Below are 27,651 nucleotides of genomic sequence, written 5' to 3'. Positions count from 1 at the left end.
CCGAAGATTAAGGCTTTCTGGGAAACGATATATAATGAAATGAAAAAGGTACTTTAATGTACTTTCCCTAAGAAACCAGAGGCCTTTCTCTTGGGCATTGTCAGCCAATTGGTGTCAAAGAAAGATAGAACTTTCTTTATGTATGCTACCACAGCAGCAAGAATACTTATCGCAAAGTATTGGAAGACACAAGATCTACCCACTCTGGAAGAATGGCAGATGAAAGTGATGGACTGCATGACATTGGCCGAGATGACTGGCAGAATCCGTGACCAGGGAAAAGAGACGGCGGAAGAAGAATGGAAGAAGTTTAAAATCTATCTTAAGGACTATTACAAACTTGATGAATGTTAGAATGTCGAGGTTTTGAGAAAGAAAGGGTTACAGTGATATAAGATTAGACTGAAGGAAAGATTGAGAGGACAGAGGCTTGAGAGAAACAATTAGAAGTTGCTAAAATTTTTGGACATCGGGATGCAGAAAGGGGAGGTATGGGGGAGTCTGAGAAACAAGGTTTTAGGAAAAAAGGTTATGAAACTATACGTGTTTGTATGTCTTTTTATATGTTTGTATTGTCTTAAAAAAATTGTAAAACCAATAAAAAATTTTATATAAAAAAACAAAATATAAAACCACAACATATATAATCAAAATAAAAACAACAAGCCAATAATGCCCCCCCCAACCCCCACATTTTGAAAGGGCTTAGGATGCCTGGGATACAAGGCTGGGACTCCTTCATCTGGCTGTTGTCCATCCCTGACTCTCCCACCTCTTCTTAAAAACCTCCAATGAATCATAGAATGGGAGACTTGGAAAGGGACCCCAAGGTCCTCTAGTCTAACCCTCTGCAATGCAGGAATCTCAGCTAAAGAATCCCAACAGATGGCCATCCAAACTCTGCTTAAGAACCTCCAAGGAAGGAGAGTCCATGGTTGGATCCAGCTCCTACTTTGGTGCTTGTGAGCAAAGTTCAGACCAAACTTCCAACTTCCAAGCACACCCCTTGACTTCTGTCCAACATGTTTTTCTCCAGTTCTGCACCTGCCGCTTGAGCCATTCAAGACTCCAGAAAGTTATTGTGCTGAAACTTATTCCACTTAGAATAGTCGAAATTATAGTGATCTCATCTTCTAAAAGCTCAGGAGATATTTCTGGAAATTGCATGAGCCTCGGGAAGCAACAACAGCATGGCAATATTAACTGAACTGTAACTGGGAAAGAAAAAGTTGGTGCAGAGAATTTTTCCTGTGTTGGAGACAGACTGAGTCAAGATGCAGAGCTGGCGAAAGAGGGGTGTGCCTGCCTTGTGCTTCCTAGTTCCGAAGGTAGAGTTGAAAACCACCCAGATTGGGAAAGCCCAGGCAGTCTGGCCTTGCAAGAGTCTTTGGGTTCTTCTGCTATGCCTCCTTGGCAGGTAAGAGGAGGAGGAGGCAGAGCCAGAATGAGATTCCTGCTTCTGCTGCTCATGATGCCCTTTGGAGTCTGCGGGAACCACAAGGCGAAATGCCCCTTGAATCTAGTCAGGGATGAAACGGATGCTCGCAATTACTACCGGCCGGGACACTTCCTCATCAGTGGGATCATCTCTCCAATACGCCTTCTTGAGACGACTCCATACAGCTTTACTCAGACACCCTTCGCCAGGAATGAAGTGTATGTAAAATCATATGCGGATGGGTTTCACGGTCCTCCAGTCCTTGTAATGGTTGCAATAGGAAAGAGCCCCTATTTCAGGGCTGGGGAGCCAAGGGCTGATGTTGCAGGACTGCCCTGCCCTGATCATTGCTCTTGCTGGCTGGGGGTGATGGGAACTGGGGGGGTCCAGTAAAAAACCTCTCTTATATCCTTCTTCCCTCTGTCTTTCTAAGTAAAACAATCCTGTTCCTATGCGTCTGTGTTGCTTTTAATAGAATGCAAGGATGCCAGTGAATCTGGTCAGGGTTCAAAAGGATGCACTGAATTTCCCCACCTGCAGGATGCCATGAAACTCAGGCAATTTCCACGGCTAAAATGTTTCATTCAATATTATTCCATTTGGACAATTCATAAACTGTCATTAAGGAATGCTACAATTTTGCAAATGGAATTTTAAGAGCCTCTTGGGGACCTTTGGTAGCTGAAGAGCAGGAAAGATGTGATTTAATTGAAAGGATAAATAAAATAATATGTCAGGGGAATTCCTTGTAAGTGGACTTAGATCTCTAAAATGTGAAAAGGAATCATTCCTTTTTTGACCACACACAACTGGCCTCATTTCAAAGTATTGAGGTGTTTGACGTTTCTTCCTAAGCCAGAGGGTGGCATGAAACTCAAGCAATTTCCAAACTGCTAAGATTATTTTATGTTTATTCTATTGGGATCATTTGTGAACAACCTTGTCACAGTTCTCTTTACACAATGCAATGGGAGACCTACAGCCCATCATGGAGAAATCTGTCTCAGCTACATTAAAGGTTTTCTCCTCCAGTCCCAGCACTTTCCCCTTTCTGTCATTTTTTTAAAAAAAATTAGAAGCGTTTTAATATAATAATAATTTATAACGGCCGTAGGCCCATACAGATAAAAACAAGACATAAATAACAGCTTGTGCACGTGGGAAAAAACAGCCGCTAAAACACTACTATAACATTAAAATACTATAAGATGGAATGGCATACTACGCCTTAATTAGCTTGTGGTGCTCCTTGGCAACGCTTTTGGGTAAGGACAGCGACCAGGAACCTAGCCACTTTCAGGGTCGTATGGGTATCCTTATCCTGCAAGATTTGGGCAAGGTGGAATTTTGGTGGGGTACCCTCTAGTTTCTGTATGATTGATCCCAACAAATTTGCCCGTGGCACCTTGAATAAGGGGCAAGTGAACATAATGTGCTGAAGCGACTCCGGCGTCTCCTTATCACATTCGCACATGGCGGAGGCTTGGCCCTTTGAGAATCTATGTCTCAGGACATTGGAGGGAAAAACGTTAAACCTCGCTTTGGTGAAGGCCAGCCTATGGGCAACAGTCGAAAGGGAGGAGAGGTATGATGGAAGTTAAAGTGATACCAATGTTCTGGGGCGAACAAACACCTCCCCCCAGCATATAATTTCGCTGTAAATCGATGTCATCCAGTCTTTGGCGGATCAGTCTTTGAGCAGTGATTTGATCTAGTTTTAGGGAATCTAAGGGAGAGATTCCATAGCTCAGGAGTTTGGCATAAATTCTACTAGTCCAAAGGCTGGAGAATTCATCTCGCCATAAGCATTGGACAAGGTAATGGTCTGGTAATCTATGCCACAATGATAACCAATAATTGAAGACTTGCTTCCACAGGCAAGTTTCTAAGGATGCGATCTTCAATTCTAATCGCATGGCTGCGTTGCTTACGCACAGGGGGAGCATTAGGAGCCGACGTAGGAAGCGTTTTAAGAAACTCCTGAAAATGGCTGGATTTTTATGGGCGAAGAACAGGAGTGGTATGCTGCAAATAAAATGATTATGTAAAATAATACAGACCAGGGGGTGTCCTCATTGGTGGAGTCAGTGATCCAAAATATGGGCAAAATTATAAATTTTACCACACACTCAAACCTGAAAGCCACCAGGCCTCATTTGTAACTAAAAGGGGACTGAGGTATTTGGTGCTTCCCCTGTTTCAATAAAATTGTCTCTTATCTACCTGTAGTCTTGCCCCTTGGAAGGCACCAAAGACCACTGCAGCAAAAGCAGCCTATGGAGCAGCTTCCCCGTATATCTCAAATTTTGAGGGCCGCCTTCATTTCCTACTCATAGAACCACAGTAGAAAAGAATCACAGAGTTGTAGAGATGGAAGGGACCTGGAGGAATCTCACCTGAAGCATCCATGACACATGGTCACCTTCGGAGGGAGTCTGTTCCACTGTTAAACAGCTCTGTGTGCTGTTTGAATCATAGCTCCTGTCATGGAGCAGCGGTCTCCAAATTTTTGTGGATAAATGAATGAATGAATGAATGAATGAATGAATAATATACTAATATCTGTGGATCATATAATGTTTCCTTCCTCCCATTAATATGAATATCAGTTTCACTCTTTTTAAAGGATTATTTTATTGCAGGGAGTTAACTAGGTTCTTCTGGTACATGTTGTCTTTCCTCTTCACCATCCAAGAGATCAACCAGGATCTCAGTCTCTTACCCAACATCACCCTGGGCTACAACATCTATGAGAACTATTTAGATGCAAAGATGACTTCAGACGCCATGCTAGAGCTGCTTGCAGGCAGTGGATGCAATATTCCCAATTATCACTGTGGAGAACAGAATCACCTGCTGGCTGTTCTTGAAAGAGGCAGTACTGTCATCTCAAAAGTGATTTCAGCCTTGTCAGGCATCTACAAAATCCCACAGGTAAGTAGTGGGAGAACATGGAAGCACAGTGGATTTCAACTGCATAAGATTCTATTTTCTCTTTGGAGGGGTCAAGTGGGGATATTTTAAAAAATGGGAAACTCCTGAGCTATGGATCATACATCCCTTTTTCAAAACTGAGCCTTCACCAACTTGTCACCTCCAGATGTTTCAGACTAAAACTCCCATCAGCCTCAGCCAGCAGAGATTTAGATATCGGTCATTTCAGATAATTAAATATCTGTTATGCTGAAAGTCAAGTAAATTGCTGATCTTTTGCTTTCCTTGCTAGATCAGTCATGGCTTCACTGCCCAGTTTCTCGAAGGTAAAACCCTGTTCCCTTTTGTCTACCGGATGAGTCCCAAAGAGGAAAGTCAGTACCAGGGGATTGTTGAATTGCTCCTGTATTTTGGATGGACGTGGATTGGCCTCTTCACTCCAGACAATGACAGTGGAGAAAGATTTGTGAGCGCTGTGAAACCTCTGATGCTCAGCAAAGGGATCTGCATTGCTTTATCAAAAAGAGTACCAGAAAGTGATATGGATCAATTTATCAGGCCTGGGGAACCATTTTTCCTATGGAGACAAGTTGGGGTATTTGTTTCCTATATAACCAATGCACATGTTATCATAATACTCATGGCAATAAACAATATTTATAAGAAGGAAATAGGGGCGAAAGTCTGGATCACAACAGCTTTGCTAGAAAACAGAATTGGCTTTTACATCCCTCCAAATCTATTCCAGCACCTCCATGGTTCTCTGTTCTTTGCAATTGAGACTGGAATAAGGAGCAGCAAAGGGGGCAAATATAGATTGCAGACCAATTTTGGGGATTATTTCAATCAAGCATTTCAGTGTTCATATTCAAAGCATCTGCTGTCCGTGAAAGGCAGGATAAGATGCAGAGAGGAGGAGAAACTGCAGCCATTGCTCCAAGGGGAGCATGAGATAGTCCTGTCTTATGACAGCTATGGCACTTACATCCATGTTCAAGCTGTGGCTCAGGCCTTGCATGCTTCGCTTTCCTCGAGATCCCAGAGAAGGCTGATGGTGGAGGAAGGAGAGCAATGGGGACCCCAAAGGCTTCAGCCGTGGCAGGTATTTCCTTCCCCCTTTTGCAACCTGCAGTCCACACAGATGCTGATCTTGACTGGGGATAGACATGTAAAATATCATAGTTAGTATTAGTAATAGTAGCTTACCTTCCAACATGTCTCCGATAAAAATAGGGATGTCCCATCCCATAACGATCATTTTGCTATTTATACCCAGGGCTTTCTTCAGGGGGAACTCGCTGGAACTCAGCTCCAGCACCTCTCAACTGGGTGCCATTTGGACTTTTGGAGGGACAGTAGTGATAATATTAGTATTATTTTGTTTATATATCAACTTTGTTCTGAAGATCACAGGGTGGTTTGCAGAATAAAAATACAAAATGAGAATAGAAAAAGCAAACGAAAGAAAGAAAACAAGCAAACCAAAAGCACATTAAAAAGCCCAGAGATGGTTTAATCCACCCAAATCCTGGTTACAGAATAACTTTCTCGCCTGGCACCTAAAGATTTGTCACAAAGGTGTCTAGGGAGCCTCTCTGGGAGAACATCCCCCAAGCGAGGAGCCACCACAGAAAAGTCCTGTTGTCGTGCTGCCACCCTCCAGATATCTCTATTTATATATATATATATATATATATATATATATATATATATATATATATAAAATTTAAGTTTTTTTTCATTTCTTACCAAGCTCCTGTATAGTTATTCTTAAAAATATTTATGTTCGTAGCTGTTATCCATACTCCTAAATATTAAACTTTCTTCTCAATCATCAGTTCCGTTTTTTGTCTTTTTTATATTGCTCTGTCACATTTTACACCAATACCTTCGTTCTACCTTTATTTAGTTTAAAACCTGCTACTTCTCCAAACTTGAGAATCTGTTCAAGACCTTGGTTGGCTAGCCATGGGGTCTTCTACAGTTACCACATGGTCATCTGCAAATGCCTTGAGTTTATATGCTTTGTAACCTAATGTTGGGACGTGGGTGGCGCTGTGGGTTAAACCACACAGCCTAGGACTTGCAGATCAGAAGGTTGGCGGTTCAAATCCCCGTGACGGAGTCAGCTCCCATTGCTCGGTCCCTGCTCCTGCCAACCTAGCAATTCGAAAGCGCGTCAAAGTGCAAGTAAATAAATAGGTACCACTCCGGTGGGAACGTAAACGGCGTTTCCATGTGCTGCTCAGGTTCGCCAGAAGCGGCTTAGTCCTGCTGGCCACATGACCCGGAAGCTGTACGCCGGCTCCCTCGGCCAATAAAGCGAGATGAATGCCACAACCCCAGAGTTGGCCGCGACTGGACCTAATGGTCAGGGGTCCCTTTACCTTTACCTTTAACCTATGTTTTCCCTTTTATTTCTTCATCTGATCTTCTACTTCTGGCCAGGGTCTCTAAAACTAAAATAATAATGGTGACTGAGGATATCCCTGTCTTGTCCCTTTCATTATTTTGAATTTTTCTGTTATTATGTTGTTTACTATCATCATAGCCTGTTAGTCAGAATAAATTGAGTCAATTCCTCTAAGTACAGTGGTACCTCGGGTTACAGATGCTTCAGGTTACAGACTCTGGCAACCCAGAAATAGTACCTGGGGTTAAGAACTTTGCTTCAGGATGAGAACAGAAATCGCGCAGCGGCAGCGTAAAGCCCTATTAGCTAAAGTGGTACCTCAGGTTAAGAACAGTGTCAAGTTAAGAATGGACCTCCAGAACAATTTAAGTTCTTAACCTGAGGTACCACTGTCATGACTCTCTGAATTTCATCATCTCTATAGTCTTCTTCGTAGAAGTCCATGAAAAAATGGTCAAAGGCCTTCTCTGCGTCTATAAAAATCAACACTGCTTGCTTATCATTTCTAACCTCCAGATATTCTATTATATCAATTATATTCCTTATATTCTCCTTCATCTGGCGGCCTGGCAAAAAACCAGCCTGGTCCTGATGAATTAAATCCATTAATAGCACTTTCATGTCGTTTGCCAATAGGTCTGCAAACAGTTTATAGTCATTATTTAATAGAGAAATCAGCCTATCATTTTTGACTGATAATAGATCTGTATCTTTTTTCAGAATCAGCGTAATCTAAGTATCTTAAATCTTTTCGTGGTTGTGCCAAATAATCTTGTAATTTCTTATAGTACTTTGCTGATAGCCCCCCTGGCCCTGGTGTTTTCCCCATTTTGGCTTGATTAATTGCCTGTTGTAGCTTCCCGGTTTCTTAATGCTGGCGCTTTCCCCTGCCATTCCAGCTTCACCCTTTCTTGAGAGAAATCCGGTGTCTGAATACTTCCAGGGGCAGACTGTGCTTGGATGAGAACTGGGAGCTGCCAACGGACTTCAATATTATGAACTGGGTGATGTCTCCCAATAAGTCTCGTGCCCTTGTGAAAATTGGGAATATAAGGAGAGGAGCATCTGCTGGCATAAAGTTCACCATTAACCCAGAAGCCATTGAGTGGAACAAGAAATTCAATAAGGTAGGGGGGATAATTGGGGGAGGGGGCTAGGAGATCCTGATTGAGCTCTTCCTTAAACAACCACTGCAGAATGACCATGTCAGGTTGACTGTCCAGTAACAGCTGGAAGCAGCACGCCTTCTTTCTAAATCAGCTGAGATAGGAGGGGAATTTGGGATGCTCAAATAAAGGATATTGACCTTTCATACATGCAGGAGGATGAAAAGTAATTTATTTTACAAATGATAATTACTGATTTATTGTATATTTTTTTAAATTTGTGAGTAAGCTCACTGGTATTAAATTTGTCTTAATTTGTGGTTGATGTGGTGAAATTTGGAAAATGAATTAAGGCAATTTGGCAAAAAAAACCCCAAAACCCAACTCTCCTTTCAGTTGGGCATTGAACAGCAAAGCTCTTTCTCTCTCTCTCTCTCTCTCTCTGACACACACAAAGACGAGAATGAACCGTGTGAGAGATTATTCGAATCCTGAAATTTGGGGGAATCACATGTCAGACCCATTGTCATCTGCTTAGAAGTTCTTTTAAGAAGGGAAACAGGTAAATGGAGAAGAGGAAACAGAGTTCTGTGGCTCAAACCTCAGCTGTACTGAACTCAATATAAAGCACAAGATATTCTGGTCACCCCAATGGTCAGCGGGGGGTTGAAAGGACCCTGATGAGGGGTCAAGGCTGCATTCCAGAGATCATGTTCTGCAACTAAAGAGAACTGACCGCATGAAGGGAATGGGGAGATGGCAGGCAACTGGGGATCTTGGCTGCTGGAAACGGCAACTGGGATCTCTCAGGATTCCCTGCCAGACAGACCCCTCCCCAACCTCTATGTGATTGATGTAGAGCTGTTCCTGAATCATTTCCTGAATGATTCATTGGGGGCCACAACTGCAAATCTTGGGGTAGATCAGGGTTCCCCAAACTTGGGTCCCCAGCTGTCTTTGGACTACAGCTCCCATCATCCTGACCTGGCAAGACCAGTTGTCAGGGATCACCACCATGCTATAGAGATCGCGTTGAGTGAATTACATACCCACAAATACTCCTAACTGTTCCTTCTTTGTTGCACCTTCTTGTCTTTCTGGTTAGGCCGTACCTCGTTCCAGGTGTACAGAAAGATGTCGACCTGGATATGCCAAGGTGGTCCTAGAAGGAAAGCCCATTTGCTGCTATGCTTGTGCTCAGTGTGCAGAAGGGACCTTCTCCACTCGGGAAGGTGGGTGATTCCAAGGGGGAAGAAATTCCTGGAGAGAGTAAACACAGGACAGAAATTCAGTCTCACACACTTTTTGTGAGAATTCTGCAGACATTGGGGAATGGGAATCCTTCCTCAACTTCCTTAGTATTAATCATCTTTATTACATCCAGGAAGTGAGTTGATAGGAATGGCCATAAGGAAGAAATATCTGGGGTGCAAACTGGGCAGCTGTGAGAGGAAAGCCCGCAAAGCATTCCTTTTTTATTTTGTAGACCAAGCAACACAAAAAGGAAATAATGTTGACACTTATCAAAAATAATGGATAGACGATGAAAAGCAGCAGATTACTAACAGCAAAAGCACAATAAAAATAAATACTTCATGTGAAAATTATTACAATATAATCTATGGACCGTTTTGATCTCACTGCTATGAACATTGAATGGAAGCAATGTCTGCATTTTAAAGGTTCAGGCAAAGAGGAATAGGCAGGATCCAAACCATGCAGTTAACAGAAGTGGAGTGGTCACTGCCTCTCAGTTGATCCTAGATCACCATGTTAATAGAGCACAGATCATTAGGGATGTAAGTGATGCTGCAGCCACTCTTTTTCTCTTCCCCAGATGCAGAACATTGCACCAAATGCTCAGAAGATCACCATTCAAACAAGGACAGAGATCAATGTGTCCCCAAGATTACCACCTTCCTGACTTACGGAGAATATTTGGGAATGGTTTTAGCTTCCGTTGCCCTCTTCTTGTCCTTAACAGCAGGCATTGTGTTGGGAATCTTCATTAAATACAAGGAAACTCCCATAGTCAAAGCCAACAACCGGGACCTCTCCTACATCCTGCTCGTCTCCCTCCTGCTTTCCTTTTGGTCCTCCTTCCTCTTCATCGGGCGCCCAAGGAAAGAGACCTGCCTTCTCCGACAAACGGCCTTCAGCATCATCTTCTCAGTTGCTGTTTCTTCTGTCTTGGCAAAGACCATCACGGTGGTGCTGGCCTTCCTGGCCACAAAGCCCGGGAACAGGGTGAGGAGATGGCTGGGCAGGAGTCTGGCCAACTCCATTGTCATCTCCTCTTCTGGGGGGCAAGTTCTCATCTGCACCATCTGGCTGGGCTCTTCTCCCCCATTCCCAGAGCCTGACATGCACTCCCAGGTGGAAGAGATCATCCTGCATTGCAACGAAGGGTCTGTGGCCATGTTTTACGTTGCCCTCAGCTACCTGGGTTTCTTGGCTGCCACCTGCTTCACGGTGGCTTTCCTAGCCAGGAAGTTGCCCGGCTCCTTCAACGAAGCCAAGCTGATCACCTTCAGCATGCTGGTCTTCTGCAGTGTTTGGGTGTCATTTGTGCCCACCTACCTGAGCACCAAGGGCAAGTACATGGTGGCCGTGCAGATCTTCTCTATGTTGGCCTCCAGTGCTGGGCTTCTGGGCTGCATCTTCCTTCCCAAGTGCTACATGATTGTGCTGAGGCCTGATCTGAACACAAAGGAGCACCTGACAACCAGGAATTAAGGGAACACCTGATTCTTAAAATAGTCCATGTTCCCGATGTCCAGAAGTGCATAAAGGAAACACACCTGCTCATCCATGTTGCTTATTCTCCACCACTTCACATCATTTCGTTCTCCTAAGCTTTGTATATCAATAAACTGAGAAATTCATTTAAAGACATCTTCCGTAGTCTGTTGGTTTAATTTCTGTATTGTGTAAGCTCTGCTCCCTGTTCCAAAGAGCAACAATTTACCTTAGCGAAGCCTTGACAGGGATCCGATGAATTTTATTGCACTGGCCAGGGTTAGGGATAGGGTTAGAGGGGAGAGGGAACTCCGGCGCTCACGGGAGTGGCAGGCCGCCTACGCCAATCTGGGTGAGTCATTGTGAAAGGAGGTGGGGAGGGCGTTCCACAGGGCAGGCGCCACCACCGAGAAGCCCCTCTGCCTGGTTCCCAGTTTGTGGCAGAGGTCATCATCCGATGAATTTAGAGCTTCATTTATTCCTGTGTTTATATTGAAAGAAATTATGCATTTTAAAAGTATTGCACATTGATCGTAATATTAAGAATGCACTTAAAATGACTACGCACAACAATGAATAAGTGATTGCAATGCACACACAATTAAGCAGCATAAATATTTGTTAACGAAGTCTAATCTTGTTGTGATTATTATTACTTTTATTGCTACTAATACCAGTGGCTTACAAGACTCAGCTCTATTCTGCCTTAGTCAGTCCCCACCTGGAATACTGTGTCCAATTCCGGGCACCACAATTTAAGAAGGATGTTGACCAATGGGAAGAAACCCCTCAGCCCCCCCCAGAGAGATGCCGGCTCAGAGAGCCCCCTGAGCTTAGACTACGAAGCCTCTGAGGGTGTGCAGAGTGCAAATCCCCCAGGGGCCCCTCTCTCTCCCGGGCCCACCTGGGGGCCCTGCCCCTGCCAGCCTCCCCGGCCTCTGAGGGCGTGCAGAGTGCAAATCCCCCAGGGGCCCCTCTCTCTCCCGGGCCCACCTGGGGCCCCTGCCCCTGCCAGCCCCTCCGGCCTCTGAGGGCGTGCAGAGTGCCAATCCCCCCAGGGGCCCCTCTCTCTCCCGGGCTCACCTGGGGACCCTGCCCCTGCCAGCCCCTCCGGCCTCTGAGGGCGTGCAGAGTGCCAATCCCCCCAGGGGCCCCTCTCTCTCCCGGGCCCACCTGGGGGCCCTGCCCCTGCCAGCCTCCCCGGCCTCTGAGGGCGTGCAGAGTGCCAATCCCCCAGGGGCCCCTCTCTCTCCCGGGCCCACCTGGGGGTCCTGCCCCTGCCAGCCTCTCCGGCCTCTGAGGGCGTGCAGAGTGCAGATCCCCCCCGGGGCCCCTCTCCCTCCTGGGGGCCCTGCCCCTGCCAGCCTCTCTGGCCCTTGGTTGACTCTGGCCAGCTGGACGGGCTGCAGGCGCTGGTGTCCCCAGCGGACGAGGAGGGTCATGTGGCCCTCGGAGGGGAAGGGGCCACCTTCAAAAGGCCCTGCGACTCCCGCCAGCCTCCACCGGCACGGTTCACACGGGGGGGGGGGCAGACTTCCCAGCATGCACTGCCAGCTCCGTGGGGCCAATGGTCGAATCCCAGCATGAATAAATTTGAAATTTACTCGTTTTTCCAGTGTATAGCCAAATAATTCAATCTCAAGGAGTCTTATGTTCAGCTTCGCTTATTAGCTTTATGGATAAATTAACCTCTATTAGGTTTCATTTCGTTTCCCTCACGTCCTTCTTCCCAGCATGCTTTGCTGCCCCTTCTTCTCACAAACAAGGATCCTGTTTCCTATCATTTTATTTTTCTCTTATTCTTCCATTTAAACTTGATGGAGGGGCAGAGCGATGGAGAAAGAGAGAAGGCTTCTCCTCCCAGCCTTTCCCTCGCCCTTCCCAGGCTGCCCTGCGCAACCTTCCTCCTGGCCTGCTAATAAACTAATAACAACCAATTATTATACTCAGAAACCCCCATAACCCAGGAAGTCGCGAAGAGACCTCGTCCTTTTCCTCCTTCCCTTGGAGGCACCGAGAACGGCTTCCCCCTTTTCCCGACGTCCCGCGGCTCCTGCGCCCTGGACAACAGAGGCCAAAATGGCGCTGGCCACCCGCCAGTTGTTTTACCTGCAATTTAGAGCTCCAAAAATTCCTCAATGCATGTTGTGGCTGTGATTTTTATAGTGCTTTTAATATTCTGTTGGGAGCCGCCCAGAGTGGCCAGGGAAAGCAATATTATTATTATTATTATTATTATTATTATTATTATTATTATTATTATTATTATTATCTCATCGCCTTGATTGCAATGAAACCTAAAGCAGACCCATTGAAATGCAATTATTAACTTGGTTTTTGGTTTACACCAACCATTCTTCTTTTCCCAATAACCCTGAGATGTTAAACTGGGATCTTTCATGAGGAAGGGTGGCATATAAATCAAATAAAGGAGAAGAAATTTGGAGTATTGAGTAAATTTAGTTATAAAAATATTTATTTAGTACATTACCGTATTGGCCCGAATATAAGCCGCACCTTTAAAATTCAAGGGGGAGGAAAGAAGACAATACCGGAATAAAAGCCGCTCCCTTAAAATTCCGCAGGCACTCTCTCCTGTTCCATTTTACCGTATGTCTGTTCCGGCAGCGATATTGTAAAAGCCAGCTTTTGTAAGGCCGTGAATTTAAGCCGCACTTTAACCTTTCACGGTCGGAAATTGGGGGGAAAGTGAGGCTTATAATCAGGCCAATACGGTAATGTACTACGACAAAAATCTATGGCTACAGAGCACTCTGATATGAGTGTTCATTAAATCTAGTATAATGATGATGATGATGATGATGATGATGATGATGATGATGATGTTGCAATGGAGGAGTGCAGGGAAAAGAAAACTCCTGGCACGCATTCTTTCTTGCTACAGAATTATAAGATTTCTCTGCTTTTCTCCTTCTTTTTCTCTTGGGAGGTGTGTTCAGCGGTCACCCTCAGGGGAAACAGGCCCCCCCCTTGGAGGAAATGGACTGATCGGAACCTGGCTGTGACATCGGCTCAGAATCCCAACCTCACTTTGCAGTTGAGGCCAAGCCCTGCCTTTGGGTGCCTCATCTGCGACTGCAAAGTGAGAAGATTGACGTCTGGGGAAATGGTGAGGGGACCAGCAGGAAACTGCTAAGGGAGTTTTGAGTCCTTTTATTCTGTTGCAGTTGCAGAGAATTGAGGGTGGGGGGTTGGGAGCCGCCCCAGGTGTCACCACTGAGGGGGGTGGCAAACGGACAAAAAGCCGAGTTTAAAATAAAAATAAAAAATGGCCTCACCAAACCTTTTAGTTGAGTCAAAAAACACGGCTGGCACTGGGCGCCACACCATGGGGGCTGGCACTTACCGGGGGGGGGCTGCAGAGTGCCTGATCCACGCATCTCTCCTGGGAGTGACGTGGTGGCTTGGGCCCCTGCAGGCTGGGTGCTGCCTGAAACGGCAGCGTGGGGCTTGCGTCTGCCCCCTGCCTCTCCCTCAGCCACCCTACAGCTGGGGGGGAGGCGGCAGAGAGGCTCCAGGCAGCGCCCCCCGCCCGCAGGACCCCCGCATTGAACCGGGCACCCGAGCGGCTGGCTATGCCGCTGTTCTGTTGTTTCAATTATGGGTGCCTTGAGAGTGAATGTGCTGTGCTTGCTGCCCCACGTGTCCTGATGGACCAGCCCCCCATGGCGCCAGGGCTGTAGGGCTTCCCTGGCTAGCGACTCAACGTGGGCAGGAGAGTTTGCCTTCTGGGTTCCTGCCTGTCTCATTTTGGACTGCTCTCTTTCTCCTTAATCCCGCCACCACCTCTGGGGTCCTGTCTCTGCCAGCAGTCAGCCAGCGAGGATGACATTTTCCATGAAAAGGACGATGAAGGAAAAGGCGAGGAGGAGACCGCAAGACGGCTGGATCTCCTCAGTCCTGACTGGGTAGGTGGCCGTGGCCTAAGCGGTGATCAACCACAGAATGAAACTGTTGTTTCGGTGACTTCCGGGTTAGCGCGATTGACTAATGGCGGATTCCCTCCGAGCTCCGGAGGGAATCGGCTCTACTGAGGACGGGTCCTGCCGCGGCGGCGATGCGGGGACCCTCAGAAACCACAGGCGCTGAAGCCTGTAGACTTGGTGACTCGGCGGGCACCATTTGCGCCCCCCCGACCCACAAAGAAGCCTTTTTAAAGGCTTCGGAGAGGGTGCGGAGAGTGGCGTGGTGCTGTGAGTAGACCGCTACTTCAGTGGAGTGAAGCCGCGAGCCATGGCCGGAGAGCGCTGACTTTTTTCCTTGAACATTTGGACTGAAAAAGAAATAACCCGTGAGTAGTTCGGAATTTGGATCTAAAAATCTTCTTTCCCTTGAATTCGGCACGATCGGGGGTGTATTAAAAGGAAGTCTGCACCCCCCTCTCTGTAGTCATTTAAAGCAAGAATCGGATAACTAAGGTGGAGAGGCTGTCTTTCTCTTTGTGAGATAAAAGTTATTAATTTCACGATTGGCAAGTTTTTGTGCTGGAGGATAAGAACCGAATTTTAGAAGATATAACCCCCCCCCCCGGAGCCGGGAGCGATCTGCGAGTGAGCTTGGTGAGGAGACATAAGGAGTTTGACAGGTGTCAAACGAGCTGTTTAAGCTAGAAAAATCTGCTACTTATTATTTTTGTGGACTAGATGGGCTACATTTGATCTAAAGGTGTTGGAAACAATGAAGAAATAAGTAAGAGTAATTGACTGTTGGAGAAGGATTATTAAGTAACCAGAATCCCTCTAGGGGGGATTCTGAGACATTACAATGGCTGCAGATGGAAAATTACAGGCAGAGCTGGAAAAAATGTTCTCTCTTGCTGGAAAACTTCAAGAACAAAGCACAGATATGGCTACAAAGCTGGTGGCCTTGAATTTTAAAGTAAGCAACTCTGTTGACTGTGTTATGGACTTGACAAAGGAAAATTCTGCAGCTGAACCAGAAGAGATATCTTTGGAGCCAGAGGAGAGGGAAGGAGGAGTGGAAATACTTCAGGAGGTCAACCATAAGCCTACAGATGGGGAATACAAGAAAAACAAGATATGGATAATGAGAATTTGGATGAAAATCAAGAATGAAGAAGGCCCCTTTATGGGGAGCTCGAAAGAACTATGGATTATAAATTTGTGTAAGATGAAAGAGGGAGCCTATGGGACATTTGGACTATTTGCACTTAAAAGAAGCAAGAAATATGATTGGGGCTCCGCTTTTGCTTTTGGATTTGGAGGGCTGGTTGGAAGAAACATTGACCTTACTGGGATAGAGCTTCTTCGAAATTTGAGGGCCAACATAAAGGATTACCAACAAAACCGACAGAGAGGGACTGATAGAGATTTGAAGGCCTCGGACGTGAGAAATCCAGGCTAGGAACTGATATTGTGGACATCTTTTTGGGAGATTGAAACCGGGAAAGGGGGGGGGTGAGAGTTATTTGAATCTAAAAGCAGGATAATTTTATGATTTTTATGTTTAGTTATTATGTTTAGTAATTAACACGAAAATCGGGAAATTGGTGGAAGGGAACTTAGGTCGACCTTTGGAAAGAATGTAATGATTATAATTGATATATATAAGTTAAATTTGGTTAATTAAGAAGAATTAAGTTAAAATATGATTTAATATTTTAAAGATAAGAGACTAGAACTTGCTGAACTAATTACTGGAATTAGGATGCATGAAGGGGAGGTGCGGGGAAGTCGGAGAAAGTGGTTATGAAAGTAAGAATTGGAAATTATACATGTTTGTCTTTGTCTTTTTGTGTTTGTTATGTCTATATAAAATGTGAAAACTCAATAAAAATTTATTTTTTTAAAAAAGAAAGAAACTGTTGTTTCAGTTACGGGTGCCTTGAGTTTTAATGTTTGCTTTGGTTTTTTAATTGCTCGTCTTTTGCATCTTTTCCTTGCAGGTTCCGAAACTTTCCCCAACCAGCTCCCCCAGCAGCTTTTCCCCCCTGTCCTCTGTGTCCTCCCTGTCTTCCCTCGATTCCTTCTGGGATTCCGTCAGTGAGGTACGTAGCAGACAGAGCAGGAGGGAAGCCCTGCTGAGCTGCACAAGGGCAACCCTGAGGCTGAGGAGGAGGAGGAGGAAGCTGGCCGGCCAGGCCACCTTCTAGACGGTGGTGAGCAAGGGGGCAAACAGGCAGGGGGCTGCTAAGGGCAGACCATGCTTGCTGCCCCACTCCTACTGATGGACCAGCCCCCCATGGCGCCAGGGCTGTAGGGCTTCCCTGGCTAGCGACTCAATGTAGGCAAGAGAGTTTCCCTTCTGGGTTCCTGCCTGTCTCATTTTGGGCTGCTCTCTTTCTCCCCTCTCCCCACCACCACCTCTGGGGTCCTGCCTCTGCCAGCAGTCAGCCTCTGAAGTGGCTATCAAGGAGGAAGAGCCACAAGAACAACCAGGGAGCCCCCCAGAGGAGGACGGGGAGGACAAGGAGGCCCTTGATTTGCTGTGCCCCCCACCGGGAGAACACCTGGAGGAAAGCGTAATTGAGGTCAGACAAAACATACACTCATTCATGACATATGAAAAGCTTCCCTGAACAGGGCTGCCTTCAGATGTCTTCTAAAAGTCAGATAGTTGTTCATTTCTTTGACATCTGGCGGGAGGGCCTTCCACTGGGAGGGGGCCACTACCGAGAAGGCCCTCTGCCTGGTTCCCTGTAACTTCGCTTAGTGCAGTGGGGGAACTGCCAGAAGGCCCTGGCGCTGGATCTCAGTGTCCGGGCAGAACGATGGGGGTGGAGATAATTCTCCTGGGTTCCTTTTGGTTGGGTATTTGTTTTGTAAGATATCTCTTTAGAATGAGTTTCCAGGTGACTCCTGCCAAATGAAGTTATTAATTGCAAAGTGGGTTTGGCGATAATAAAACCATGTTGGCACTTCGCAAAGCCAGTTCTCTCTGGGGGTTTCCTGCCTCCTATACCTTCCCCCCCACCTGCTTGTTCTTGGTTTTGTGTCTCGTTCAGATCTCTCCAAGGCTGACCACATGAGAACTTGGGAGAGGAGTGTTCCCTCCTGACTACAACCCTTTCGTATAACGCCTCGCCCCCAAAAAGAAAAGGAGGGGTTATGACAGCCTGCCACCACACAGGCCCTTCTTCGTGTGGCTCCTTCACAAACGGTCTGGAGGGCAGCAACACAAGAAGGGGCCTTTTCTGTGGTGGCTCCCCACTTGTGGAATGCTCTCTCCAGGGAGGCTCATCTGGCACCTTCATTATGTATCTTTAGGTGCCAAGCAAAGACGTTTCTCTAGAACAGAGCTTCCCAAACTGTGTGCTCCTCCCAGGGCTGGAAAGGGGCCAGTTGAACTGAATCCCTGTCTTGCGAAATGAGGCATGTCTCCAAAGTGTGTCACCAACATGGAAAGTTCTGCTCTAGAACCAGCCTTTGGCTAATGGAACAACCTGTGGCCTTTTCAACATGCTTGTGGATTGGGAGCTTGGCTTATGAGTTCGTTTTTGTTTTTAATACATATGCTGTGTTTTTATTTTGTATTTTTATGCTGTAAGCCGCCCTGAGAGCTTCAGATGAAGGATGGCATACGGGTTTAATCAATCGTTTGATTGTTTGTTTGATTGATTAATGATTGTGGCATTTTCCCAGAATCTGGAGGTGAATTGTTTACTTTTCTCACAGGACTGCGAGGAAAAAAGGCCCCCGAAGACCCCCACTTGCCTGGCTTCCATCATCTCCTGGGTCCACAAGGTCTTCAGAAGAGCGCCGCCGCCAGCACCACCAGTGCCACCGGGGCAACCCAGTACAAGCACCAGCAGCGGGACGCAGGCAGAAAGGAGGCCACTCTGCGCGCGGCTCAGGCGCTGGATGCGGCAGCATCGCAGCTGTGTCCACCCTGAACCAAGGTGAGGAGGAGTTGGGAGGCTCGCACCGATTCACCCGGGGAGATTTTGTCACACACACCCCAGGGATGACACTTGGGGCGATACCTCCCCCCCCCCCGCACCCACCTTCCTCTGTCAGTGGTGGCAGGGGAAGTAGCACCTGGAGGCGCCAGAGTCCTAAGGGACATTTCCTTTTTGTTGTCCTTCCACAGGTCTTAATCCTTGTGGTCCAAACTGGAGTGGAGGAAGAAAATATCAGAACGCGGAGGCAAGCGGGGCGAGAAACCCAAACTCTCGTGGCCCTACGCCGGCGTCCCACACGGCCAGCCCCAGTCCTAGAGCCCGACACCTTTTGAGAAGACAGCGGGCAAAGGGTGGACGGCGAAGGAGAAGTGCGAGAGAACGACAGTGCCTGCGGTGTTGGAGGAGATAGAGAAGGCAGGACTGATAGGGGAAAGATCCTGGAAGGTGGCTTGAAAAGAAGGGGCAATAGGGCGTAGAATCTCAGCTAAAGCATCCCAACAGATGGACATCCAAACTCTGCTTCAAAACCTCCAAGGAAGGAGAGTCCATAGAATCATAGAATCATAGAGTTGGAAGAGACCACAAGGGCCATCGAGTCCAACCCCCTGCCAAGCAGGAAACACCATCAGAGCACTCCTGACATATGGTTGTCAAGCCTCTGCTTAAAGACCTCCAAAGGAGGAGACTCCACCACACTCCTTGGCAGCAAATTCCACTGTCGAACAGCTCTTACTGTCAGGAAGTTCTTCCTAATGTTTAGGTGGAATCTTCTTTCCCACGATAAATACATCAAACATCAAAAACTTCCCTGAACAGGGCTACCGTCAGATGTCTTCTAAAAGTCAGATAGTTGTTTCTTTCCTTGACATCTGCTGGGAGGGCGTTCCACAGGGCGGGCGCCACCACTGAAAAGGCCCTCTGCCTGGTTCCCTCTTTGTGGCACAGGTCATCATCCGATGAATTGGGAGCTTCATTTATTCCTGTGTTTATATTTAAAGAAAATATGCATTTTAAAAGTACTGCACCTTGATTGTAATATTAAGAATGCACTTAAAATTACTATGCACAACAGGGGCCCTGCCCCTGCCAGCCCCTCCGGCCTCTGAGGGCGTGCAGAGTGCAAATCCCCCCAGGGGCCCCTCTCCCTCCCGGGCCCACCTGGGGGCCCTGCCCCTGCCAGCCCCTCCGGCCTCTGAGGGCGTGCAGAGTGCAGCTGGACGGGCTGCAGGCTCTGGTGTCCCTGGCGGAGGAAGAGGCAGGAGGGCCATGGGGCCGGGCCTTTCTCTGCCCTCGGAGGGGAAGGGGCCACCCTGACAAGGCCCTGCGACTCCCGCCAGCCTCCGCCCTGGTCCAGGCTGCTGAGCGGCGGCAGTTGCAGTCTAGTTCCCAGCATGCACTGCCAGCTCCCTCCGGCCAACGGTCGATTCCCAGCATGCCCTGCTGTGGGATTTTGAATTAATTTGAAATTTAACCGTTTCTTCCAGTGTATAACCAAATAAATAAATCCCAAGGTGTATTTTGTTCGGTTTCACTTATTAGCTTTAGGGATAATTTCACCTCTATTAGGCTTCATTTCATTTCCCTCATGTCCTTCTTCCCAGCATGCTTTGCTGCCCCTTCTTCTCACAAACAAGGGTCCTGTCCTAGAATTGAGATTGACTCGTTTTCCAATGTATAACTAAATAAATTAATCCCAAATTGTCTTTGGTTCGGTTTCACTTATTAGCTTTCTTGATAAATTACCCATTATTGGGTTTCATTTCCCTCAGGTCCTTCTTCCCAGCATGCTTTGCTGCCCCTTCTTCTCACAAACAAGGGTCCTGTGTCCTATAGTTGAAATTTACCCTTTTTCCAATGTATAACTAAATAAATTAATCCCAAATTGTCTTTGGTTAGGTTTCACTTATTAGCTTTATGGATAATTTCACCTCTATTAGGTTTCATTTCATTTCCCTCACGTCCTTCTTCCCAGCATGCTTTGCTGCCCCTTCTTCTCACAAACAAGGGTCCTGTGTCCTATAATTTGAATTTTATCCGCTTTTCCAGTGTACAGTGGCACCTCGTGTTACCTACGCTTCAGGTTACAGACTCCGCTAGCCCAGAAATAGTGTTAGGAACTTTACCTCAGGATGAGAGCAGAAATGCCAGCGGGAGGCCCCATTAGAGAGTGGGATTCTGCTGGAGAGGGAAGATGGAAGGAGGCTTGGAAAGGGAGCGGAGTCGGTTGAGAGCGGGGGGTTCTAGTGTAGCACCCTGCTTGTGGTTAACGCTTAGCTGGAATGAAATATTCAACGCAGCAATAGAGAATTTAAAATAATTATTTATTTGTCAGACAAATAAATGAGAGGCACAGTGGTAAATGGTTACCAAGCTCTGGCCTGCCCTCCTGCCATTATGGCCAGCACTTATATTCCCTTAATCCAGCCCCCTTTGCTCCTCCTTGGGCTGCCTCTGTCCAATCAGCCTGGTTGGATTTCCTATTGGCTGATTGCTATATCCAATCCTAAAAGATACACCCACATCCTCCTGTCCTTATAAGGAACACAAACAGCTATATATTAATGACAAATAAGTAGTAATATATCTTACATGTGTCTCAACAAGGAATCTTAATTACCAGCTCACCTCTTGCCCTTCCTGCCCTATTGCCTTCTAAAACAAATGGTTAATCTTAAATTTTTATCTTAAACATATGTCAAGGATCTTGAGTTTCACATCAACATTGAAAGATATCCTTCATTTGAAGGTTTCTAAACAAATGTCTGGCAGCTAATATATCAGGACAGCATTTGATGGCGTCTTCTTGTCTGGCAAGAGGCTGGACTGGTGGCTGACTTAATTTCAAGATAAATACAACTCTTCTAGCATTTGTTAAATCCTTTGCATAATTACATTTAAACCAACATATTTAATACACAACACAGATAGCCTCTTAAAAGGAATAAGGCCTTTTTAAAGTAGAGAGAGAAAGAAAGAAAAAAGAACTCAGTTTAGAACAGTTTCAGAAGCAGCCTCTTCAGTTTACATCTCCCCCTTTCACCCTCCTTTCCAGCCTCAAAATAAAATAGGAAGAAGCTTCTTTTTCCCCAGCCAAGCCAGTTGCCTTTTCTCTCAGTTTAAGGAAGAAACAGCTTTAAAAAGACTTCCCAGCTAGATGCTTTAAAAAGACTTCCCAGCTAGATGCTTTTTCTCCCATTTACCTCTGGCCTTAGAAAATACAGCTCAAGGTTTTAAGAGAGGCCCATGGTATCATTTTACTGGGAGGCACATTGGCATTTTACTATTTACTCATTCCTAATCATGTTTATCTCTGCCTTTGTTATCTTCTATAACATGTAGGGTCAATGTCATTACTCAGTCTGTAATTTCAGCTTTTACGACTTTGAGAATTGTTTTCTGCTATCAATCAAGTGGGGGCCCCTTGTCTTAGGAGAATGGCCAAGGTTTTCTCTGCCTGGCATTGAAACATTTGAAAATCTTTTAGGCTCTCTCTAATATACAAGTCCTGATCAAACATTAATAAAATGCAGGCTTATGCCTGATGCCTCATTCCCCCCTTTCAAGCTCAAGGACCTTCATCCCAAGTGTCCTTGATAGCTTGACCTTCATCATATTCCTGAGGTAAAGCTCTGTATAGGGCCATGATATGAGGTAGAGTTTCATTTGAAACCATCTTGCTAATTGTACTTCTAAAACATGAAATGATACATGGCATCATACATAAAACCATCACTACTGTCAAGAAAAACAAGCAAGACAATAATATCCCTTTGACATGTGCTATACTCTCCATCTTTGTGGCCAACACACGGATTACCTCACCATTATCAGAAATGTTAAAGCAACAGGCATTCCCTGTCAAGTTCAAGACTCCACACAGGCCTCCCTGCCTGGCAAGTACATAATCCATTCCCATTTTCAGCTGCAAAATGGGGCTCTACTTTCATCCAACTGTTGTGCAATAAGTCTCAAACTCTGGGCCGTTGCATTGGTTACAAGTTCCACTACTGCTTGCAATCGAATTATTCTGTTTAGATTATAAATAGGATCCCGTGCCCCTTGTATGAGCTCACCAGGATTCCAGGAGGCAGGATTATAATAGGCTATAATACGCCCTGGCGGCCAATCATCAGTACCGCTCCGACTTTGGGTACTTCCTCCTGCTATATGAGAAATATCAGCGTTTCTTCGTGTACGCTTGGCCAAATTTAGTGGGCATAATTCACATTGGTGGTAATACCCATCCCAGGAAACAAGTCCCACTCCATTTGGAAGGGAGTTTCTTGTATGCCCATTCTCCACATATCCACCACAACCATCGGGTCTGAGGTTTTTGGTATGTGGAGTGCATAAGGCGAAATATCACAAGAGGTAGAGAGTTCACAGTGCAGTATGTTAGATTGCCTTTCTCTGTCACAGTTATGTTCCATACCACTTTCCATGCATGAATAAAAGGAGGTGCACAGGGCAAGGTATTCCGAGTTCGATAGGTAGTATCGTGTGCCCAGGTATTCTTAATATTATCCCAAGTATAGTGACAATGAGAAGAGCCTATCATGGTAGAATCAGCTGCATCTGATGATTTATGTACACAGAATTCCCCTTGTACAGGTATAACTCGTAATGGTTTAGTTGAGTTCCATCCGGGAAAATTCTGTACTTCTGTCTGGTTTGGTATTTCGCTTACCATACCAATGGCATCTAATGGTATCGGTAATAAGGGCATACCTCCCTCTGAATCATCTGGCCCAAGAGAGCAAACAAGGCAATTGGTCCTATTTGCAACATTGGCTACCATTTCAGCTAAACCTACCCACATATTGTGGTCATGGTGGAATCCATATTTAGTCAATTTGGCCAGATTCAAGGACCCTTCCCCTTCCCAAGGGATCAGGATTAATAATAGAATCATGTTGATGTCTAGCATATGCATTCCTTCCACAAAAGATTACCTTATAGTGATAGCAAATAAATATTAGTCCCAATATAATTCCCCCAGTGACAGAAATGGGGAACCACCAAGACCAAAACATATATCCCGAGGATCCCCAATGAGTAATATCTCTGATAATTGTTCCACAAGGGGGTGGGCAATCAATTAATTGTATAAGAGAATCTTTCCTTTCACAATCGCTGGTTCAGATGCTCCTCAAGCTTCAGGCGTGCGCAGGTCAGCCAGCTTCCAGGTTGTGGCTGCAGCAGGCCGGTCGTCAAATGTTGCCCGTGACCTAGCCCGTTCCCGGTAGGGCTAGATACAGGGGTTTTTGGAGAGAGTCAGTTTAAGAGGATTAGAGGGGTCACCTTTGCACGTCCAACTGCCTTCGGACTTCTTCAAACGGGAGTGATGAATCCAGGGGGTCACCTCAGCTACCTTCACCGCTGTTAGAGTAGAGAGCAAGACGGTGTAAGGTCCACGCCACTCAGGTGCAAGTGGATCACGTTTCCACTCTTTCACCCATATGCTATGCCAGCCTGGAGCTGATGAATCGGCAGGCAATGCTGCACGGCGTGCGCTCGAGGGCCCACCTGTTAAGATAAAAAACAAAACAAAACAAACAAACACGGGAGAGAGACAAAAACACGGGAGAGAAATTGCACTTGTCCCTGTGTCACATGTTCTCCTATTTGTTTGAGGTCAGTTGGAATATCCTGAACAAAGGAGGGCGGCCTCCCATACAGGAGCTCAAAAGGTGACAACTTAAGTCTTTTGTGGGTGTGCACCGAACACGAAACAGTGTTATGGGTAACACGTCTACCCTCCTGAGACTTTAGACATATTAGTGGGCTTCTGGCATGCCCTGCAGATACCTTGCACAAGCGTCTGGCGATAGGTGGTAAGCCTGGCCAGGTGAATTGCATTGTTTGGATCCCAATTAGGATCTTCCAAGGGAAAGTTTTCCTGGAGATGACGGTCAATATTATAAATATTTCCCACTCTGGCCTGCTCACGCAAATATATCTGTGCCTTTTCAATTTTGTCTCTCCTTTCCTCAGTGGTGAAGAGAGTATTCAGGAGCTGGCGACAACCTGTCCAAGTAGGACTGTTAGTATTTACTATTGAAGTCACCAAGTCCATCATAGCCTGAGGTTTTTCTGTGAAAGATAGGGTGTTTTCCAATTCATCAGATCCGTAGTTGTGAATGGAATGTACTGGACAGGCTCCTCAAGTGCATCAAATACTCTTCTGAGAGGGGCTACTACGTGATCTTTCTCTTCGCTTTGCTCTAGGGGCCTCAAATCATAGGGGATGGTATTTGTCCCAAGGCGTTCTTTTAGCAGCTTTATACGCCTGGCTGTATTGCTTGCTGACCGATTAAGGTCTCCCTGTAACTTCTGTAATAATTCTCTAGGACTTGGATGTACAGGGGTTTGGGGTAGGCAATCAGTTGTTCCACTAAAGGAGACTGTAGATGGAGTTCTACTGGGACTCACAGGTGGAATAACCACTTCTGCTTGGGCTTCATTATAGGACTCCAATGCCTCCTGAAGATATTTATCATAATCTATCAAGGAATCAAGTTCTGTGACTCCACCCCCATTATTCATTCCACTTTCTTGCCTTGGGGTTACAACTGGTGGAGGGTTTGAATTAGGCTCCCTTCAGTTTCTTTGGCGATGTTAGACCAAGGTTTGCTTACTAAATTTATATCAAAGGTTCCTTGAGATGGCCATTCAGTATTTTGCTTCGGCCACTCTAGTTCACATAACGTTCTCAAGCGTTCTGGCGTCATTTTGACTCCATATGCCCCTGAGAAGGCTTTCTTAAAATTATTTAACATACATTCAAAAGGTGTATTTCCCCCCTTTGAACCCCCAACTCCCATTGTATGGCCCTGTGAAGTATCCACTCAGTCACTCACACACACACCTTACTGGGAAACGAAGTAGTACTCACTCCACACTTAGGTCAGCTACACATTGTACTTTCTCACACATGCAATGCGCTGGATACTTCACCACACACTACCTCCCAACTTTCCCTTTTCCCCCACCAGACCACCATCTGATATACCCAGCCACCTAGCGTACTCAGTTCCCCTTTACTGAGACGCAGAAGTTTGATCAGGACTTCTCTTCCTCCCAATTAATTGGAGGGCCAAACCCCTTAGTGCACTTACCCTTAGCTGGTTCCCTGTTTATTTCTCTGGTCCCCCCCGGTCCGTCGCCGTCAGTGGGCAGGGTATCAGACAGACGAGACTGCTGCGTTCCCCTGGAAAAATTTTTCCAGTGCGCGCTGGGTAGGCACAGTTGTCCTCTCTCTTGTACCCTGCTCAGTAGAGCGAAGGGGCTGCGTTCCAGCAGACCACTTATCCGAGTCACAGGGCACCATAAAATGTAGCACCCTGCTTGTGGTTAACGCTTAGCTGGAATGAAATATTCAACGCAGCAATAGAGAATTTAAAATAATTATTTATTTGTCAGACAAATAAATGAGAGGCACAGTGGTAAATGGTTACCAAGCTCTGGCCTGCCCTCCTGCCATTATGGCCAGCACTTATATTCCCTTAATCCAGCCCCCTTTGCTCCTCCTTGGGCTGCCTCTGTCCAATCAGCCTGGTTGGATTTCCTATTGGCTGATTGCTATATCCAATCCTAAAAGATACACCCACATCCTCCTGTCCTTATAAGGAACACAAACAGCTATATATTAATGACAAATAAGTAGTAATATATCTTACATGTGTCTCAACAAGGAATCTTAATTACCAGCTCACCTCTTGCCCTTCCTGCCCTATTGCCTTCTAAAACAAATGGTTAATCTTAAATTTTTATCTTAAACATATGTCAAGGATCTTGAGTTTCACATCAACATTGAAAGATATCCTTCATTTGAAGGTTTCTAAACAAATGTCTGGCAGCTAATATATCAGGACAGCATTTGATGGCGTCTTCTTGTCTGGCAAGAGGCTGGACTGGTGGCTGACTTAATTTCAAGATAAATACAACTCTTCTAGCATTTGTTAAATCCTTTGCATAATTACATTTAAACCAACATATTTAATACACAACACAGATAGCCTCTTAAAAGGAATAAGGCCTTTTTAAAGTAGAGAGAGAAAGAAAGAAAAAAGAACTCAGTTTAGAACAGTTTCAGAAGCAGCCTCTTCAGTTTACATCTCCCCCTTTCACCCTCCTTTCCAGCCTCAAAATAAAATAGGAAGAAGCTTCTTTTTCCCCAGCCAAGCCAGTTGCCTTTTCTCTCAGTTTAAGGAAGAAACAGCTTTAAAAAGACTTCCCAGCTAGATGCTTTAAAAAGACTTCCCAGCTAGATGCTTTTTCTCCCATTTACCTCTGGCCTTAGAAAATACAGCTCAAGGTTTTAAGAGAGGCCCATGGTATCATTTTACTGGGAGGCACATTGGCATTTTACTATTTACTCATTCCTAATCATGTTTATCTCTGCCTTTGTTATCTTCTATAACATGTAGGGTCAATGTCATTACTCAGTCTGTAATTTCAGCTTTTACGACTTTGAGAATTGTTTTCTGCTATCAATCAAGTGGGGGCCCCTTGTCTTAGGAGAATGGCCAAGGTTTTCTCTGCCTGGCATTGAAACATTTGAAAATCTTTTAGGCTCTCTCTAATATACAAGTCCTGATCAAACATTAATAAAATGCAGGCTTATGCCTGATGCCTCACTAGAAGGGGGCATGAGGGGGCGGCTGGAGCTGAGCTGGACTGAGAAGGAGCAGCCCAGCCGCCATCGCTGTGAGAAGGGGGCGGTTCAGGGAGGAAAGAAGGGGGCGGCAGGAGGATTCCCTGGATTCAGGCCAGACATGGAGCCAGGGCTCGCCTTGTACAGAAATGGTGCCTCAGGTTGAGAACTTTGCTTCAGGATGAGGACAGAAATCGTGCTCTGGAGGCAGCGGGAGGCCCCATTAGCTAAAGTGGCACCTCAGGTGAAGAACAGTTTCAGGTTAAGAACGGACCTCCAGAACAAATTAAGCTCTTAACCCGAGGTACCACTGTAGAACCAAATAAATAAATCCCAAGGTGTCTGTTGTTCGGTTTCACATATTAGCTTTCTTGATAAATTATCCTTTATTAGGTTTCATTTCCCTCACATCCTTCTTCCCAGCATGCTTTGCTGCCCCTTCTACTCCAAACAAGGATCCTGTTTCCTATAATTGAAATTTAC

At 45.9% G+C, this 27,651-nt stretch overlaps 4 protein-coding genes across 5 annotated transcripts in view; 2 read left to right on the top strand and 2 right to left on the bottom strand.

Moving 5' to 3' along the window:
* The window catches only part of LOC310697536 (uncharacterized protein), a 38,903-nt gene extending 33,502 nt beyond the window's left edge, over window positions 1-5,401 (bottom strand). The window contains exon 1 of the mRNA XM_083484257.1: window positions 5,358-5,401. Within this exon, the coding sequence (XP_083340383.1) occupies window positions 5,358-5,390 (33 nt within the window). The 5' untranslated portion in view covers window positions 5,391-5,401. The remainder of the gene's footprint in view (window positions 1-5,357) is intronic.
* The window catches only part of LOC310697522 (uncharacterized protein), a 53,579-nt gene extending 34,610 nt beyond the window's left edge, over window positions 1-18,969 (top strand). The window contains exons 2-7 of the mRNA XM_083484241.1: window positions 13,591-13,760; window positions 14,461-14,559; window positions 16,557-16,658; window positions 16,998-17,141; window positions 18,286-18,509; window positions 18,701-18,969. Of these exons, the coding sequence (XP_083340367.1) occupies window positions 13,758-13,760; window positions 14,461-14,559; window positions 16,557-16,658; window positions 16,998-17,141; window positions 18,286-18,509; window positions 18,701-18,707 (579 nt within the window). The 5' untranslated portion in view covers window positions 13,591-13,757 and the 3' untranslated portion in view covers window positions 18,708-18,969. The remainder of the gene's footprint in view (window positions 1-13,590; window positions 13,761-14,460; window positions 14,560-16,556; window positions 16,659-16,997; window positions 17,142-18,285; window positions 18,510-18,700) is intronic.
* Window positions 1-20,750, bottom strand: part of LOC310697183 (uncharacterized protein) — a gene marked incomplete at its 3' end in the record, with an annotated part of 116,652 nt that extends 95,902 nt beyond the window's left edge. Inside the window, exons 1-2 of the mRNA XM_083483505.1 lie at window positions 19,671-20,750; window positions 11,535-11,972 (exon numbers count right to left, since the gene is read on the bottom strand). Of these exons, the coding sequence (XP_083339631.1) occupies window positions 11,535-11,972; window positions 19,671-19,780 (548 nt within the window). The 5' untranslated portion in view covers window positions 19,781-20,750. The remainder of the gene's footprint in view (window positions 1-11,534; window positions 11,973-19,670) is intronic.
* Window positions 1,403-10,713, top strand: LOC310697259 (vomeronasal type-2 receptor 26-like; the record flags this gene model as incomplete). 2 transcript variants are annotated; one of them, XM_083483718.1, is made up of 6 exons in its annotated part: window positions 1,403-1,656; window positions 4,081-4,372; window positions 4,665-5,474; window positions 7,685-7,912; window positions 8,997-9,123; window positions 9,729-10,713. In XM_083483718.1, the coding sequence occupies 6 exons, from the start codon at window positions 1,403-1,405 to the stop codon at window positions 10,625-10,627; spliced, it is 2,610 nt and encodes an 869-aa protein (XP_083339844.1). In that variant the 3' UTR covers window positions 10,628-10,713. The 2 variants fall into 2 exon arrangements, 1 of the variants encoding a protein (XP_083339844.1); XR_014520984.1 differs by lacking the exons at window positions 4,081-4,372; window positions 4,665-5,474; window positions 7,685-7,912; window positions 8,997-9,123; window positions 9,729-10,713 and adding an exon at window positions 3,775-4,051 and having other exon boundaries at window positions 1,568-1,656.
* Window positions 20,751-27,651: the final 6,901 nt, after the last annotated feature.

This window comes from Podarcis liolepis, assembly GCF_965112155.1.
Source record: "Podarcis liolepis genome assembly, chromosome: 18".
Classification (NCBI taxonomy): Eukaryota; Metazoa; Chordata; class Lepidosauria; order Squamata; family Lacertidae; genus Podarcis; species Podarcis liolepis.
Note: the sequence above shows the minus strand (reverse complement) of the source record. Positions and strands in the feature narration are given on the sequence as shown.